This window comes from Eriocheir sinensis, chromosome 13 (genome assembly GCF_024679095.1).
Source record: "Eriocheir sinensis breed Jianghai 21 chromosome 13, ASM2467909v1, whole genome shotgun sequence".
Taxonomy (NCBI): Eukaryota; Metazoa; Arthropoda; class Malacostraca; order Decapoda; family Varunidae; genus Eriocheir; species Eriocheir sinensis.
In genome coordinates this window covers 348561-365543 of record NC_066521.1, presented here as the reverse complement: position 1 = coordinate 365543, position 16983 = coordinate 348561, and the positions used below count along the sequence as shown (strand labels likewise).

Sequence of the window (16983 nt, the reverse complement as noted above, 5' to 3'; positions counted from 1 at the left end):
CCCATGGTTGTACTATCATCCATCCTTTAACCACCGGAAAGTGCTTTGGAGCTCATACAACCAAAGCAAAGCTGGGACCTCATCCCCATTCCTCCTTGCTCAAAGGGAATCAGTATCCTTTCTTGTCAGCGAAAAAACAACTTTCTGACCTAGCAAGGCACGAACCTCAGTCTGCAAGAATGCAGGATTATCCACTACACCACTTCCGTGGTGTGTGATTCGCTATGGTCTGATAACGCGCTAGACTCTCGATCGCCAGACAGTACCCTCCCTGAACGATCTTGGAGCTCTGGTGATATCTCTGCGCAAGGCTGGAACATTACACCACACCCTACACCCGGGAGGAAGGACTCAATCCTCGACTGACACCGAGTGCCTATTCACTGGCTTAACAGAGTTATGAATTCTAGGAGAGTGCCCATTCATCTCCATTCCGCCCGGGAACCGAATCCAGGACCTCTCGGTTGTGAGGCAAGTGTGCTTACCATTGGACTACGAAGCTTTGTGTGTGTGTGTGTGTGTGTGTGTGTGTGTGTGTGTGTGTGTGTCGGGACACTTGTTACTACTATCCTGCAGTGGAATAGTGCACACATTCAGTCCTGTTCACTTATCACGCCTGTAGATAACAATAATCTTGTGGCCTAGTTGGATTCGAAACCATTAACGTTCGAGCCTGTTTTGAGCGAATCTCTGAGAGGCAGCCAACGCCCGCCCGCCGTGGGAGGAGAGGGAGGGGTGATCAGACAAGGCCCTTACTCCCAGCCTGACGGACACCAGTAGAGCTGGGGAGATGAGTGAAGGAACACCAGAATATATTTCTCCCCCCCTGTGCTCGAAAACCTCCAAGAAAATAAGGAAATTACCATGCAGAGTAGTCATCCTGCCCGTGGTGGTGACCGGGATGGTGGCGGCGCTCTGCGTGGTTGTGTGGGTGATGGTGGAGAGGCTGCTCCTGGAGAATCGCGCCGCAAACTTCGAGCCCACCCCGACTCATCCAGTGGATGATTTGGCTAAGATGTCAACGATTGGTCCAGGGCTGCGCTGGCCGGTGGTGCTGCTGCTGACTACGGTGCTGGTGCTGTCCGTGGGTGTGGCGGGACTCGTGTGGGTGCTGTCCAGGCGGCCGTCAGCACCCTCCTCTTCAGGCCCTGTGTAAACCAATGTTTCTCCTCAGTATTGTTAGCTCTCATCAAATATATATGGATAGGCACTTTGATTATATGAGTGTTAGATATAGGCTCATTTTGATTATAGTGTGCTCTCTCTCTCTCTCTCTCTCTCTCTCTCTCTCTCTCTCTCTCTCTCTCTCTCTCTCTCTCTCTCTCTCTCTCTCTCTCTCTCTCTCTCTCTCTCTCTCTCTCTCTCTCAAAGCAGCGTTTTTATCAATACATTCAACACACTCGAGAACACTATCACAAACTATGCAATATGTGGGAATATAATGCTAAATATTCACTGATGGCTTCGCCTCCCCTCCACCCTCTAAGCGGCCATGTCTTGGAGTCTGCCCTAAAGCCTGTTCTCCGCCAGCCAGTCCACCCCGTCGTGGCGTAGACCAAACAACACTAATTGCGCCGGAAGCCAGCCTACCCAGGGACGCCGCCAAGTGTGCCTCGCCAAGCCCTTCGCCTCCGCAGCTGGGACGTGACCTTCGGCGGGATGAGAATATCTTCAGCTTCTCGATTTAGGTTTAGGATGAAGTGTTCCCGTTGAAGTGGTTTTATAGCCCCTCTATACAAGAAATGTTATCGCTGATGCTTTCCGCGTGATGAGTAATAGCACGGCCAACTTATTGATTTACTAGTTCCATGTCATGTCTGTTTCCTCGTGTAGCCGTTTGCGTAGTCACTCGAGTTGTGTAACAGGAAATTGGTGGCAGTGTTCGTTGTGTTATGATAATGAGGGACGCGGAGCTGCTTCGATGTACAGGCGAACACTGCAGGCACCGGTCCCTCTCTCTGGAGGTAGTGTTGGCTCCAGACTGATGGGCCAACAAGTACAGCGCTGCTCATTCCGTACAAAGTTTTAAAGTCTTCCCTTGAGCTAGACATAACGCTTGTCACAGTTATATGTAATTGAATTTGTCTCTTATTACTCTTATTATCAGTGAAATTAAACTTTTGTGACTATATTGTTCTTATGATTTAAATCCAACTTGTCATTATTTTGGTCTTATTAAACTCCAACTTGTCACTATTTTGGTCTTATTAAACTCCAACTTGTCACTATTTTGGTCTTATTAAACTCCAACTTGTCACTATTTTGGTCTTATTAAACTCCAACTTGTCACTATTTTGGTCTTATTAAACTCCAACTTGTCACTATTTTGGTCTTATTAAACTCCAACTTGTCACTATTTTGGTCTCATTAAACTCCAACTTGTCACTATTTTGGTCTTATTAAACTCCATCTTGGCACTATTTTGGTCTTATTAAACTCCAACTTGGCACTATTTTGGTCTTATTAAACTCCAACTTGGCACTATTTTGGTCTTATTAAACTCCAACTTGTCACTATTTTTGCCTTATTAAACTCCAACTTGGCACTATTTTTGCCTTATTAAACTCCAACTTGTCACTATTTTGGTCTTATTAAACTCCAACTTGGCACTATTTTGGTCTTATTAAACTCCAACTTGTCACTATTTTGGTCTTATTAAACTCCAACTTGTCACTATTTTGGTCTTATTAAACTCCAACTTGTCACTATTTTGGTCTTATTAAACTCCACCTTGTCACTATTTTGCTCATATTAAACTCCACTTTGTTACTATTTTACTTTTATCAAACTCCACCTTGTTACTATTTTGCTCATATTAAACTCCACCTTGTCACTATTTTGCTCATATCAAACTCTACCTTGTTACTATTTTGCTCATATTAAACTCCACCTTGTTACTATTTTGCTCATATTAAACTCCACCTTGTCACTATTTTGCTCATATTAAACTCCACCTTGTCACTATTTTGCTCATATTAAACTCCACCTTGTCACTATTTTGCTCATATCAAACTCTACCTTGTTACTATTTTGCTCATATTAAACTCTACCTTGTTACTATTTTGCTCATATCAAACTCTACCTTGTTACTATTTTGCTCATATTAAACTCCACCTTGTCACTATTTTGCTCATATCAAACTCTACCTTGTTACTATTTTGCTCATATTAAACTCCACCTTGTCACTATTTTGCTCATATCAAACTCTACCTTGTTACTATTTTGCTCATATTAAACTCTACCTTGTTACTATTTTGCTCATATCAAACTCTACCTTGTTACTATTTTGCTCATATCAAACTCTACCTTGTCACTATTTTGCTCATATCAAACTCTACCTTGTTACTATTTTGCTCATATTAAACTCCACCTTGTCACTATTTAGCTCATATTAAACTCCACCTTGTTACTATTTTGCTCATATCAAACTCTACCTTGTTACTATTTTGCTCATATTAAACTCCACCTTGTCACTATTTTGCTCATATCAAACTCCACCTTGTTACTATTTTGCTCATATTAAACTCCACCTTGTTACTATTTTGCTTTTATCAAACTCCACCTTGTCACTATTTTGCTCATATTAAACTCCACCTTGTCACTATTTTGCTCATATTAAACTCCACCTTGGCACTATTTACCTCTTATTCAAATCAAACTTGTCACTATTTACTATTTACTTATTAGGGTAGGCGGTGGCTGAGTGATTAGCGTGCTGGCCCCGCATTCACCGCGTACCGGACAACTCTGGTTCGAATCCGCACGCTACCGTCTGGGATTTTTTAGTCACCGCCGAGTGGCCTAATGAAGACTACCCAAATGCTGTCCTGAAGACCAACCATCGGGAAAAAAACGTCCAGGTGAATCAAGAATGAGTTCCGGGGGACAGCATGAGCCAAGAATTAATGTCGCCACTATAAAAATTGCCTTCGCCATGACGAGCTTGGGCCGACCGCCAGGCCCCTGAAGAAAGCCTACCGGCGCTGTAGGCGAACACGCAAAAAATATAAATAAATAAAACAAATAAAATAAATAAATAAATAAAATCTTATGTTCAAGTTATGTCAGTATTTTCATCGCATGCTTGCTTTTTTATGTTGCTCCGTCCCTTTAGTTTGCCAGACTTGATTTACATTTTGTACGGCATGAGTCTCTCGTATCTTCTGGCGCAGATGTGATCAATTTACTCGCTATCACATTACCTTGAAAATACTTGAATTTGTCATTAAACTCAACTTTATGTAGAAACAATCTATGGTAAAAATACACGTGTTTAAAGTGTGTTCATTCGCCAACTCAGGGAGACTGATACGAGCATAACACTGTAGAAGTTTTTTTTTCCTTGTAAAATAATAAAATGCAATAAGCAATACTCTCAACTAATTACTATTATCATTATCATTATTATTATTATTATTATTATTATTATTATTATTATTATTATTATTATTATTATTATTATTATTATTATTATTATTATTATTATTATTATTATTATTATCAATCGTAGTGTAGTCGTAGTCGCCGTAGTAGTCACAGTCACGGAAATCCATTGGTACTGCGCTTCCCCCTACATAATGAAAGCTTTGAAAGTCCCCCATTTGTATTAGTTTGCTGCATTTATCTTACCGTGGAGTGTTTTCCCGGCCAATATGTCGAAGTTTTGCAGTGAGAGAGAAGCCACACACATCTACCCGCTGATCAATGGTTGAACGATCAATTTTATAACACTTGCTGATCCACCCCCAGGCGAAGCGGCCGGTGGCGAAGCACCAGGCTAGGTATTACTTGTTGCTCAGGTGCTGCAGGCCCTGCCGGGTGCTATTTGTGTTGGCTGTGTTCCTCGCTAGCCAGCCCCAGGGCCACAAGGCTTGTCAAGTGAGTGTAAGTAGGTGTGTTCATCTTAAGGGAAGGCTGGCAAAGAATATACCGCCATCTTCCTGTACGACCTATTAAAAAATATGCACCAATGATTACCAACAGTAACTTAGTAAAATATGAAATGGCAAGGACATTACATAGTCCACGTCCATATATTCATATCAACATCTATAGTTCCTATTAAAGCCGTGAGAGTAATTTTGTAACGAAGTAACATGAGGAAATGCTTCTACATTTGCGTTTTTCTTTAATGTATATATTTGTCAAGCCATCCTCTTTTCTTTTAATTTATAACTTACTATTTCAAATATTTCTTTACCTTTCTTTCGTCTCCAAGTCTCCTTGTTTTCGTAGTACCGTTCCTTTTCGCTTTGCATTTTCCTGCCTTCCAATTGTTTCTTCAGTTATTCCTTCACGGTTTTAATTTTATCTTTGTCTGGCCTTTCATTCTTGTTGCTGCGGCTGGCCTTCATTAAAAACCTCATTTGCATTTTTTTTTTGTTCAATCTTTTAACTATATTCATTGTGTCGTTTTGTTTGTTTCTTCACTTCTTATTTTATTCGCCAAAGTTATAATTTTCTCGTATCTCCTGCTTCTCGTTCTCGTCGGTCTTTATTGTACTCTCCCTTGTGTCTTCTTTATCGTATAATATATATATATATATATATATATATATATATATATATATATATATATATATATATATATATATATATATATATATATATATATATATATATATATATATATTTTTTTTTTTTTTTTTTTTTAAACGTCGTTGCCTGTTGCGCCGGTAGGCATCTTCCTGGTGGGGCCTGATGGTCGGCCCAAGGCTTCTTCCAGGTGGGGCCTGATGGTCGGCCCAGCCCGTTCTGGCGCAGGCGAGTGTTTATAGTGGCGCCATCTTGCATTGGCTCATGCTGCCCCCCGGAACTCGTTCTTGATTCGCTTGGACGGCTTCCTCTAGAGTCCGGGTTGATGGGTGGTCTTCAGGACAGCATGTGGGTAGTTTTAAGCCACTCGGCGGTGACTGAAAAATCCGAGTGGTAGCGTGGGGATTCGAACCCGCGTCGTCCATCACGCGGTGAATGTGTTATATATATATATATATATATATATATATATATATATATATATATATATATATATATATATATATATATATATATATATATATATATATATATATATATATATATATATATATATATATATATATGTATGTATGTATATATAAGTATATATGTATGTATGTATGTATACATACATATATATATATATATATATATATATATATATATATATATATATATATATATATATATATATATATATTGTACATTAGAAATAAATTATTAGAGTAACTACATTTAGATGTCAACAGTGCTGAAATAAAGAGGTGTCACGATGCGAGAGATAGTAGACTACTACGTCAAGCCAAGCGACATTTGCCGCAGGTCAGGTCTAGTAAAACAGCCCAGTCAGCGGCGCAGAGACCATCAGCCAACCAGTGGTGCCAGGCCAGCGAGTCCACCCCGCCAGCTTTCGTGACAATGCTGACAGGCTGGCTCACTCTTAGGAGCTCCATTAATCATTACCTTTTGTTGCCTTTTGCTTAGCCGGTTTGCTATCCATTCGTGTACTTTCCCTAAACACCTACTTGTTTGGTTTGTAAAGTATGTTACGGCGTGGAGCTTTATCAAATGCCTTTTGAAAATAAAAGCAAATTACGTCCACTGATTAGATTACGTCAAAACTGTTAAGAGGTTGTTGAGGAAGGTCAGTAGGTTCGGCAAACAGCATCTCCTGCATCGGAAGCCGTGTTGTAAATCTTTATTTAGAGTGACTTTCAAGGTGACACATTTTGTCACTATTTATGCCCTCGAGTAAGATAAGATAAGATAAGATAAGATGACTTTATTGTCACATTGAATACGAAATACAACATGAAATTTGTTTTGGCATTGAGCTCATCCATTCGCTAAAAATACATATTTTGCATTAAAGATACTGAAAACATTACATTATTCACAATATCATTCCAGTCACTACCTTTATACACTTTACTAGGTTGTATCTATTTACACAGCTAAGTTCTTAGATGGTTGTACAGTTTTATACTCTTTGGAACAAAAGAATCTTTAGAAAAGAAGCTTACCTATTAGGAACATTAGACTGATGGGCCTGTAATTACCCGGTATATTTTTCTCTTTCCCTAATGATCGGTGTAACGTTAGCCATCCTCAAATCAGTTAGGACTCTATGGCGTTAAGCAAGGACATAAGGATACGAGATGATTGTATATTTCTCTGTTTGTTTCTTAATGTAATGAAGGATATAACTATCAGTGCCTAAACTTCTATTTGTTTTAAGAGACTGGAGTGCATAAATGACTTAATACGTAGTTCTCACAAAACTGCGCAAAAGAGAGAGAGAGAGAGAGAGAGAGAGAGAGAGAGAGAGAGAGAGAGAGAGAGAGAGAGAGAGAGAGAGAGAGAGATGTTCTTCGTACATAAATTTCATCATAATTGTCAGCTTTCTTCATTAATTAACTGGCCCAGCCTTTCCTTCAGCCTCTTAACCATAACTCAATAACCGGTCCGACTTGGGAACAATTGCACAAGGCTTCCATTATAAGCGCACCTCACTCCACTGGTCGCATATTATAAACAAATTCAACTTCTAATTTAAGCCTTCCATCTCGTCAACGCCTTGAACATAACCGAGCGTAACCTAACTTAACGTGCTGCATATCTTCACTATCTAATTCTACCTTTTGCACGCACACTCGCTACATTCTACCAAAACCAACCGTGTCTAGCCTAAACTCACGTAATGTAACCTAACCTAACCAATATACTCGCCTCATCTCACCTGAAGACTAAACCTATGTAATCCATTCCTTACGGCGTTTTTTGCACCCACACGCACTACATTCTATCAAAACCAGCCATGCCAAGCCCTAACTCACGTAACCTAACTCAACCAATACCTCACCCAGTCACTTTATAACTAGACCTACCTAATTTTCCCTTGGCGCCCTCTTTTGTAGTCACACAGTAAAATCTATCAAAGTCGACCATTCCCAAACTTAACTCTTGTAATCAATATAGTCTCATAACTAAACCGGTCTATCCCTTTTGTACCCACCCTCACTAACACTCTACCAATACCAAACATTACCAAACATTACCTAACATTACCTAACATTACCAAACATTACCTAACATTACCTTACCAATATACTTGCCTCACCTCACCTGCTTAATCCCTCGTTCATGCCTCCTTTTGTACCCACACTCACTAACACTCTACCAATACCTAACATTACCAAACATTACCTAACATTACCTAACATTACCAAACATTACCTTACCAATATACTAACCTCACCTCACCTCAAAACTACACATGGCTAACCCTTCATATACACCCACCTATATTACCCAGACTCACTAACACTACCAATACCAAACATTACCTAACATTACCTAACCTAACCTAACCAACATACTAACCTCACCTCATAACTACACATGGCTAACCCTTCATATACACCCTCCTATATTACCCAGACTCACTAACACTACCAATACCAAACATTATCTAACATTACCTAACCTAACATAGCCTTGTAGTAACCTCACCTCTCACCTCACATCACCTGTCTAATCCTTCATTCATGCCTACTTTTGTACCCTCACGTGCTAACACTCTGCCAACACCAAACATTACTTAACATTGCCTATCTTAATATAACCAAAACACGAATCTCTCTCCACCTCATGATAAAACCTACTTAATCTTTCACATATGCCTTTTTTTTGTAACCCACACTCGCTAACTCTCTACCAAGACCTAACTTAACGTAACATATATCGTAGCCTCGCACCCTTCCATTATGCCTTTTTTTGTACCCACACCCACTAACACTACCAACACCAAACACTGCCTAACTTCAACTAACCTAAAGTACCGTAGATCCTACCCTCACAACCTAATCAGACCTATACTAATTGTCACTTCGTCTTATTATGTATCTTCACTCATTCAACACAAGATAGTTACATTAATAAAAGCTTCTTCGCTCTTGCTGTCCCTTTTAGTCAATGGTCGCAGGAGACGTGGGATCTGCCTTGTAAGTGGTGGAAGAACGGGAAGGCCAAAAAGGCACCACCCTCGACAGCACCCCCGACCCAGCACCGGACCCATGGCGACACATCCCCCTCGCCTACACCTCCCTCAGCCCCCAGGAGTGTGCCAAGTACAGCCCCCACTGCAAGTAAGCATCACACCCCTGTGTATCTAAAGCCACCGTACACTAAACTGACCCGGAAACCCTGACCCAACCTGGTTTGATGAAGGGAGGTTGGATTTAGGAGTCATTGTTGCCTTGGAGGGAGGGTGAGGGAGGGGGCAGGGCTTCTGGGCCAATTTAATGTACGTTGACATGTTATTTAGCTGTAAGCCAATGTTTATTGTAGTGGCTATAGTACCAGTAGTTATTGTAGGTGAGGGAGTGCTAATAGTAGTAGTAGTAGTAGTAGTAGTAGTATTAGTATTAGTAGTAGTAGTAGTAGTAGCCTAGTTGTAGTAGTAGTAGCCTAGTTGTAGTAGTAGTAGTAGTAGTAGCGTAGTAGTAGTAGTAGTAGTAGTAGTAGAAGCAACAGCAGGAGGCGGAGTAGCCCCGCCCCGCCCCGCCCGTCCCCAGGTCAGGGAGTCGCTGCGGCACCTTCACCGCCGAGCCCGCCAGGTTCCTCCCACGCTGCTGGAGAAGGTGAGGGCCCGTGGGGGGCGGCTGGTGGTGCGGCGCCTGGCAGCCCTCCAGGACGCCGCCGCCGAGGCTGACCTCCTCATCAACTGCAGCGGCCTGGAAGCACGTGACCTGGTGCCTGACCCCTCCGTGTACCCCTGTAGAGGTCACGTTATGAGGGTCAGTGTTAGATAAAAGGTAACGGTAAAGTTTGGGGCATACGGCATGGCAGCGCGTGCCCGCGGTGCTCATCTCCGTTGCATTGGCCTTTGAGTCCGTGGTGGGTAAGAACACATCACCCCGGGACACAGGGCCAGTGTGACATCCGGGTTGCCACAGTTTACCTTCCCGGGTGTCCCCAGGTAGCCCTCTATCGATCAACCCGAAAGGGAGGATGCACTGCTGGGTGGGCTGCACGCCGACTGCCCGGGTCGGGATTCCAGCCCGGGCCCGCAGGTTCATAGCTAGCCACGCTAACCACTGCACCGCGGAGGCGTATAAAATTGTCAGCTGGTAGTGACGGGCGGGATTTGAACCCGGGTCCTCCAGCATACCGCACCCGCACGTCGACCACTCAGCCATTGCTTACCCAGATGAATGAGTGCAAATTAGCATCCTTTCCACGAGGCACTTGAATATATTCCTTTTGCTTCATTGTTAAGAAGGCAAAACTAGCCACGTAACTGTTCATGAATATTAATATGACGTTTGAAAAATCCAGCGTTTGACGGCATGCAGTCGGGTGTTTCGTTATTAATATTTTCGGCAATTATCAAACGTTACAACGTGTTTAAGAAAAAAACAAAAAAACAATGCCTTCTTCATTCCATCAGGATTGAATAGTGTATCAAAAGGAAGGGTGTCACAGCAGCCTAACAGAGCGACGTGATCCAGGCTGATGCCGCCTTGTGAGGGTTGCTTCTGTCAACGTCACTAGAAAGAAATACACCAGCGATAGGAAGGAGGAGGAGAAGGAGGAGGTGGTGGAGGAGGAGGAGGAGGAGGAGGAGGAAGAGGAGGAGGTGGAAATGGAAAGAAGCGTAAATAAAAAGAAAAGATTAGATGAAACAAAGAGAACAGATGAGAGAAGAAAAGAAAAGAGAACGAGAAGGAAGGGAAGAAGAAGAGAAGATTTGGAGGAGGGTAAGAGGAGGTACTCTCAGGATAAGTTCGTCTTTTTTTTCCTTTTTATGTTTTTTAATATAAGGAGTAAAGAGTAACACCCATGACTTGTGCCTGATTTTTTACGTCGTATTAGTCGTCACTAACAATACTGTGGCTGGTATGTCTTTTTTGACGCGTTCTTCAACGGGCGGCGAGTTAATTTTGTTGATTTTTATATCACTGTCACGACGGAGTTCGTTATCAGGTTTCGGCCCAAGTATGTGTATTCGTACTTGTACGCGTATTGAAGTACATAATATGATGATATGATGTACTTGTTGTCGGGGCCAAAAGTTCCGTAGTACTTGTACTTGTAATCAGACTCCAAATGCTCGAGAATGTACGAGCGCTTTCGAGTATATTCGAGCACAACAAAAAATGCAAACGTGTGGCTGGTGTGGTGTTGGACGACCTGCCTGGGTGGAGGTGAGGCCAGGGTAAGGGATTAACAAAGGTGTGTCCTAAGTTTGGGCCTTGGGAAGGTCCGGTGGCCTGGGCCCTAGGGTGAGGTGACACTGACGTCATGTGAGGTGACTCAGGGCAAAGAAGGGATGGCAGTTTGCCACTTGTCAAAAGTAGAAAAGCAGAAAAAAAATCTTAAGGTTAAACCAGTAAAAAGGGCTCGTGCTTGGATTCGAGTACAGCACAAAAGTAATCGTACCTGGACTCGAGTTCAGCTATAAAACGGAGCACTTGTACTTGGACATATGATATCGTAATGTACTCGTACTTGGACTTGAGTAAAAAATGTACTTAAACCCAAATCTGTTTGTTATAATATGTCGACTTACCTCTGCGAAAACCCAACACTTCTTACCACCGTACCAAAAATGGAATCAGTAAGCCAAACTAGCCACATGACTTCATAAATACTAACACGACGTTTTAAAAATCTGCATACAGCCACGACACGGTGGTGCTGGGCGGGGCTCACCAAGATAACAAATATTGGGCCCAGCCGACTCTAGCGCCATCTGGTCCGCCTGCACCTCCCTCCTGCCCTCCCTCAAGGTCAGACCTCACCTGTCCGGTCAGTTTACTTCATTTTCCTTCTTACATGGCTTTGAGTAGGGTTAGGTTGTCAGGCAGTCAAATAACCAGATAGTCAGGTAGTCGGGTAAGTTGAAGGCAGGTCAGACGGTGAGGTGTTCTTGGAAGACCTCACATTACAGAACCGTAGACCAAAAATGCTGGGGTGCACGACACACAATACAACAAATAAATAAATACTAATTAAATCTAGTAAAGAACATTCGTCTACAAATAAAGGCCATCATTTATCTTTTATCTGTCATCATTTATCACTTATCGGTTAGGTTAAGTGAAAAATACCAATCTAGATCTCCCAAAGAACATTCATCTACAAGTTACGGTCATCATTTATCATGCATTGGTTAGGTTAGGTTAGGTTAAGTGCAAAATACCAATCTAGATCTCCCAAAGAACATTCATCTACAAGTTGCGGTCATCATTTATCATGCATTGGTTAGGTTAGGTTAAGTGAATAAATACCAATCTAGATCTCCCAAAGAACATTCATCTACAAGTTACGGTCATCATTTATCATGCATTGGTTAGGTTAGGTTAAGTGAATAAATCATTTTGAAGAATCTTTATAACAGGCATAAAGGAGTCAGAGGGGGGATGAGTAGGAGGAATATGCCCAGAATCGTCCAGAATGGAGTTTTTAGAAAAAGTTTGAGAGAAGAGTTCAGCCTTAGGGATAGATGAGACGGCAGTGTTGCCGTCAGGACTGAGGAGTGGAGGGAAAGATGAAGAAGTGAAGTTGGAGATGTATTTGGCTAGATGCCAGAATTCACGGGAAGAGTTAGAGAAAGCAAGGTTTTGGCATTTTCTATTAATGAAAGAGTTTTTGGTTAGTCGGAGAATAGATTTGGCACGATTCCGGGCAGAAATGTAAAGTTCATAATTAGCATTAGTTTGAAGACCCTGGTACCTTTTGTGAGCTGCCTCTCTATCATTGACAGCACGAGAACAAGCGTGATTAAACCAAGGCTTTTTAGCGTGAGGAGTAGAGAAAGAACGAGGAATGTATGCCTCCATTCCAGAGACAATCACCTCTGTGATGCGCTGAGCACACACAGAGGGGTCTCTATCCTGGAAGCAATAATCATTCCACGGGAAATCGGAAAAGTACATCCTCAGGTCGTCCCACCGATCTGAAGCAAAATGCCATAAGCATCGCCATTTCGGTGGGTCCAGAGGGTGTACAGGAGCGATAGGACAGGATGCAGAAATAAGATTGTGATCGGAGGAGCCCAACGGAGAGAACAGTTTGACAGAATAAGCAGAAGGGTTTGAGGTAAGGAAGAGGTCTAGAATGTTGGGCCGGTCTCCAAGAAGGTCGGGAATACGTGTAAGTTGCTGGATCAACTGTTCTAGGTCGTTGAGGATAGCAAAGTTGTAGGCTTGTTCACCAGGAGGGTCAGTGAAAGAGGATGAAAGCCAAAGCTGGTGGTGAACATTGAAATCTCCTAGGATGGAGATTTCAGCGAAGGGAGACTGGGTCAAGATGTGCTCCACTTTAGAGTTCAAATAGTCAAAGAATTTTACATAGTTAGTAGAGTTAGGTGAGAGATAAACAGCACAGATGTATTTAGTAATAGAATGACAATGAAGTCTTAGCCAGATGGTAGAAAATTCAGAAGAGTCAAGGTTGTGGGCACGAGAGCAAGTGATGTCGTTGCGCACGTAGGCGTAACATCCAGCTTTGGATTGAAATTTAGGATAGAGATAGTAGGAGGGAACAGAGTAGAGATTGCTGTCAGGAGCCTCAGAAACCTGTGCTTCGGTAAGGAAGAGAAAGTGAGGTTTAGAGGAGGAGAGGTGATGTTCCACAGAATGAAAATTAGAACGAAGACCGCGAATGTTGCAGAAATTGAGAAGAAAGAGGTTCGAGGAGTTATCAAGACACCTCTCGGGTCGGAAGCCAGAAGGGGAATCCTCCCTGGGGGAATTTGTGGTCCCCCCCAAGGCGGGGACTCCGAGGCTTGATGTAGGTGCGCCATTTTGAAATTTGAATTTTGGGAAAAGGTGTATATGTTGTTTTAATGTAGTGTGGTGTGGATAGAGAGAGGATCTGTCTTTAGAGAGCATGCTGAACTACTCTCCGGTGTTGTTGAGACAATAGGGAAACGGTTAGTGAGGACATGGGAAGGGTCTTTGGAGGGCTTCAGCTCCCTTCTCACCTCCCATATATACCTCACCGGGAGTGGCTTGCGCCCGTTCGGTAGGTGTCTTCCTACCTACTCCAGCTGATGATATATCTACATACTGTTCGTTCCATGTAATACTTTGTCTCTGAAAAGTCCATGAGATGTGCTTTATAATGGTGTATAACACGCCATATATTGGCGAGTATTACCATTTGTAAAGACTCAGGTAATGAAGTAGGATGCGAGTCCTCGTGCAACCACACTGCTTTCAGGCATAGGATGGTAACTACAACTACAACACATATTCACATATTCCATGTTTTCTCCTTTCCTGAGAGGATAACGTCATCATAGCACACTGTTTACGTAACTGTGATACAGCTTTACAAGTACAAACATGGTTATTCATACAAAAAATAAAGCTTGAAAACACATGACTGTGCTTAAACCTGACTTGTGACACCACTGTTTTCTGATAAATGAAAAGGATGCCGTTCTCAAGAAAACACAATTCCCATTGTTTGAGTAATGCTCAAGATTATGACATTCTACTGAACTCTTAAACATTTTAAAATTTGGGACACGCAAAGTTTCTCCGCTGCTGTACTGATGGTAGGGAGAATATCTCGACAAAGGGGGGAACACGGGAGAAGCTTATGGATCCATGACGGAACCAAGAGTGTGTAGCAGATGGACGGTGTATCTTTGTGGTGATTCTAGAGTAAAAGTGTCGAAGGAGAAAGGAGGAGAAAGTAGGAGCTAGAGCTTTATCAAGTTACGGACTCAAGAATGAAGGAAGGGCGGGAGTGCGCCGAATAAACGGTGTTCCTCTGTGGTGGTTGCAGGTCATCCACAACTACGGCCACGGGGGCAGCGGGGTAACTCTGTTCTGGGGATGAAGCCGAGAAGTGAGTGGCCCGTCCAGGGCCGTCCTGCCTCCAACCTCCTGTACCGCCGCTACGGGCCCACCAGCGGGCTCTAGACTTCTCCACAAGGCATGTCAGGACGGCCGTGGTATTTATCACATGTCAGTTTAGTTGACACCTATGAAGTACATGCTGCTGTCTTTTCAACGGCTGTTTACTTATGTGTCTTCCTTCTAGTTCTCTGGCTTTATTCTGAAGATTTTTTAAAATTAGAGAGCAAGCATATACATCTCCAGGAATAGATTTTTAGTTAATGTAAAGACGGGATTGGTACATATAAAAGAAACCAGACTAGTAGATGAACTTTATTTATTAGGCCCCTATCAGCCACACTGACTTCCAGCCTATGTGACCATCTGCCGTGCGCCGGGATGACGACATCACGCCCGCCCCGCGATGATTAGGTGACGTCATCCACAGCAGAGAGAGAGAGAGAGAGAGAGAGAGAGAGAGAGAGAGAGAGAGAGAGAGAGAGAGAGAGAGAGAGAGAGAGAGAGAGAGAGAGAGAGAGAGAGAGAGAGAGAGAGAGAGAGAGAGAGAGAGAGAGAGAGAGAGAGAGAGAGAGAGAGAGAGAGAGACTGACTGACTGACTGACTGACCGGCGCCTTCCCAAGCTGGGGCCAGTGGGATTGGAAGCAGCGTGGTGAGGGAAGGGAGGCAGCACAGCCGGCGGGTCACCTGATGCCTTTTTATAAGATCACTTTCTCACACGTGCACCCGTCCTTTCCCAGGCTTATCTACTCCACCCACACGTGACAAGATCCTTGTACTCTGACCACCCGCCAGGTGCCGAAGACTCCACCAGTTATGCATGAAATGCATAGCGTCTTTATATATTTATTTATATATTTATTCATCTGTGTATTTATTTATTCATTTATTTGTATTTTATTTAGAAAATAATCCACTTTAAAAATGATCCAATTTTTAGTAAATTCTACCATATAATCTTTTGGGTTGCTTAAATTTTCCAAACTAAACTGAACTTTCAGTTTTATTCTTTATCTTTTAAACTCATCATATATATATATATATATATATATATATATATATATATATATATATATATATATATATATATATATATATATATATATATATATATATATATATATATATATATATATATATATATATATATATATATATATATATATATATATATATATATATATATATATATATATATATATATATATATATATATATATATATATATATATATATATATATATATATATATATATATATATATATATATATATATATATATATATATATATATATATATATATATGTGTGTGTATATATATATATGTATATATATATATCTCCCGCCACAGGCTCAAGGGCTAATGTGACGGAGATGAGCACCGAGGCCACGCGCAGCTATAGCGTGTACCCCAAACTTTGCTCTTAACTTAACCTGCACAACATAAGTGACATTTTGCTTCAATTCACTCTCCCTCGTGAATGCATTACTCCCGGGGCCATATTCTTAAATATCTCGGTCCCCAGGCACGCGTATTTGACAAGGCTTTCGTAGGAGTTGTAGGGAGTTCCAGGGGTAGTTTTATGACTCTGGTGGTAATTTGACCCTTCTTCTGTGCCATGAACCTAAGAAACACATTTGACAAGGCTTTCGTGGGATTTGTAGGGATTTCCAGGGGTACTTTTATGACCCTGGTGGTAATTTGATCCTTCTTCTGGGCCATGAGCCTAAGAAACACACATTTGACAATGCTTTCGTAGGAGTTGTGGTCATTTCCATGGCTAGTTTTATAATCCTGGTGGTAATTTGACCCTTCTTCTGTGCCATGAACCTAAGAAACACACATTTGACAAGGCTTTCATAGGAGTTGTGGGCATTTCCGTGAGTAGTTTTATGATCCTGGTGGTAATTTGACCCTTCTTCTGTGCCATGAACCTAAGAAACACACATTTGACAATGCTTTCGTAGGAGTTGTGGGCATTTCCGTGGGTAGTTTTATGATCCTGGTGGTAATTTGACCCTTCCGCTGGCCAATGAACCTAAGAAACACACATTTGACAAGGCATTCGTAGGAGTTGTGGGCATTTCCA

The 16983-nt window shown here is 42.0% G+C and overlaps 1 protein-coding gene across 3 annotated transcripts; it reads left to right on the top strand.

The window, feature by feature from the left end:
• Nucleotides 1–741: 741 nt before the first annotated feature.
• LOC126997838 (uncharacterized) lies at nucleotides 742–2194 on the top strand. 3 transcript variants are annotated; one of them, XM_050859056.1, is made up of 2 exons: nucleotides 742–1152; nucleotides 1535–2194. In XM_050859056.1, exons 1-2 carry the CDS (start codon nucleotides 791–793, stop codon nucleotides 1686–1688), a joined length of 516 nt encoding a protein of 171 aa, XP_050715013.1. In that variant the 5' UTR covers nucleotides 742–790; the 3' UTR covers nucleotides 1689–2194. The 3 variants fall into 3 exon arrangements, with proteins under 3 accessions (XP_050715013.1, XP_050715015.1, XP_050715014.1); XM_050859058.1 differs by having other exon boundaries at nucleotides 1488–2194; XM_050859057.1 differs by having other exon boundaries at nucleotides 748–1152; nucleotides 1531–2194.
• The last annotated feature ends 14789 nt before the right edge of the window (nucleotides 2195–16983 follow it).

What these genes read in the sequence shown, in the direction of transcription:
- LOC126997838 (XM_050859056.1), top strand. Translation starts at nt 791, where the DNA reads ATGAGTGAAGGAACACCAGAATATATTTCTCCCCCCCTGTGCTCGAAA. An exon ending in CCCTCCTCTTCAGGCCCTGT is followed by an intron (nt 1,153 to 1,534) that starts GTAAACCAATGT and finishes TCCGCCAGCCAG; the next exon opens with TCCACCCCGTCGTGGCGTAG.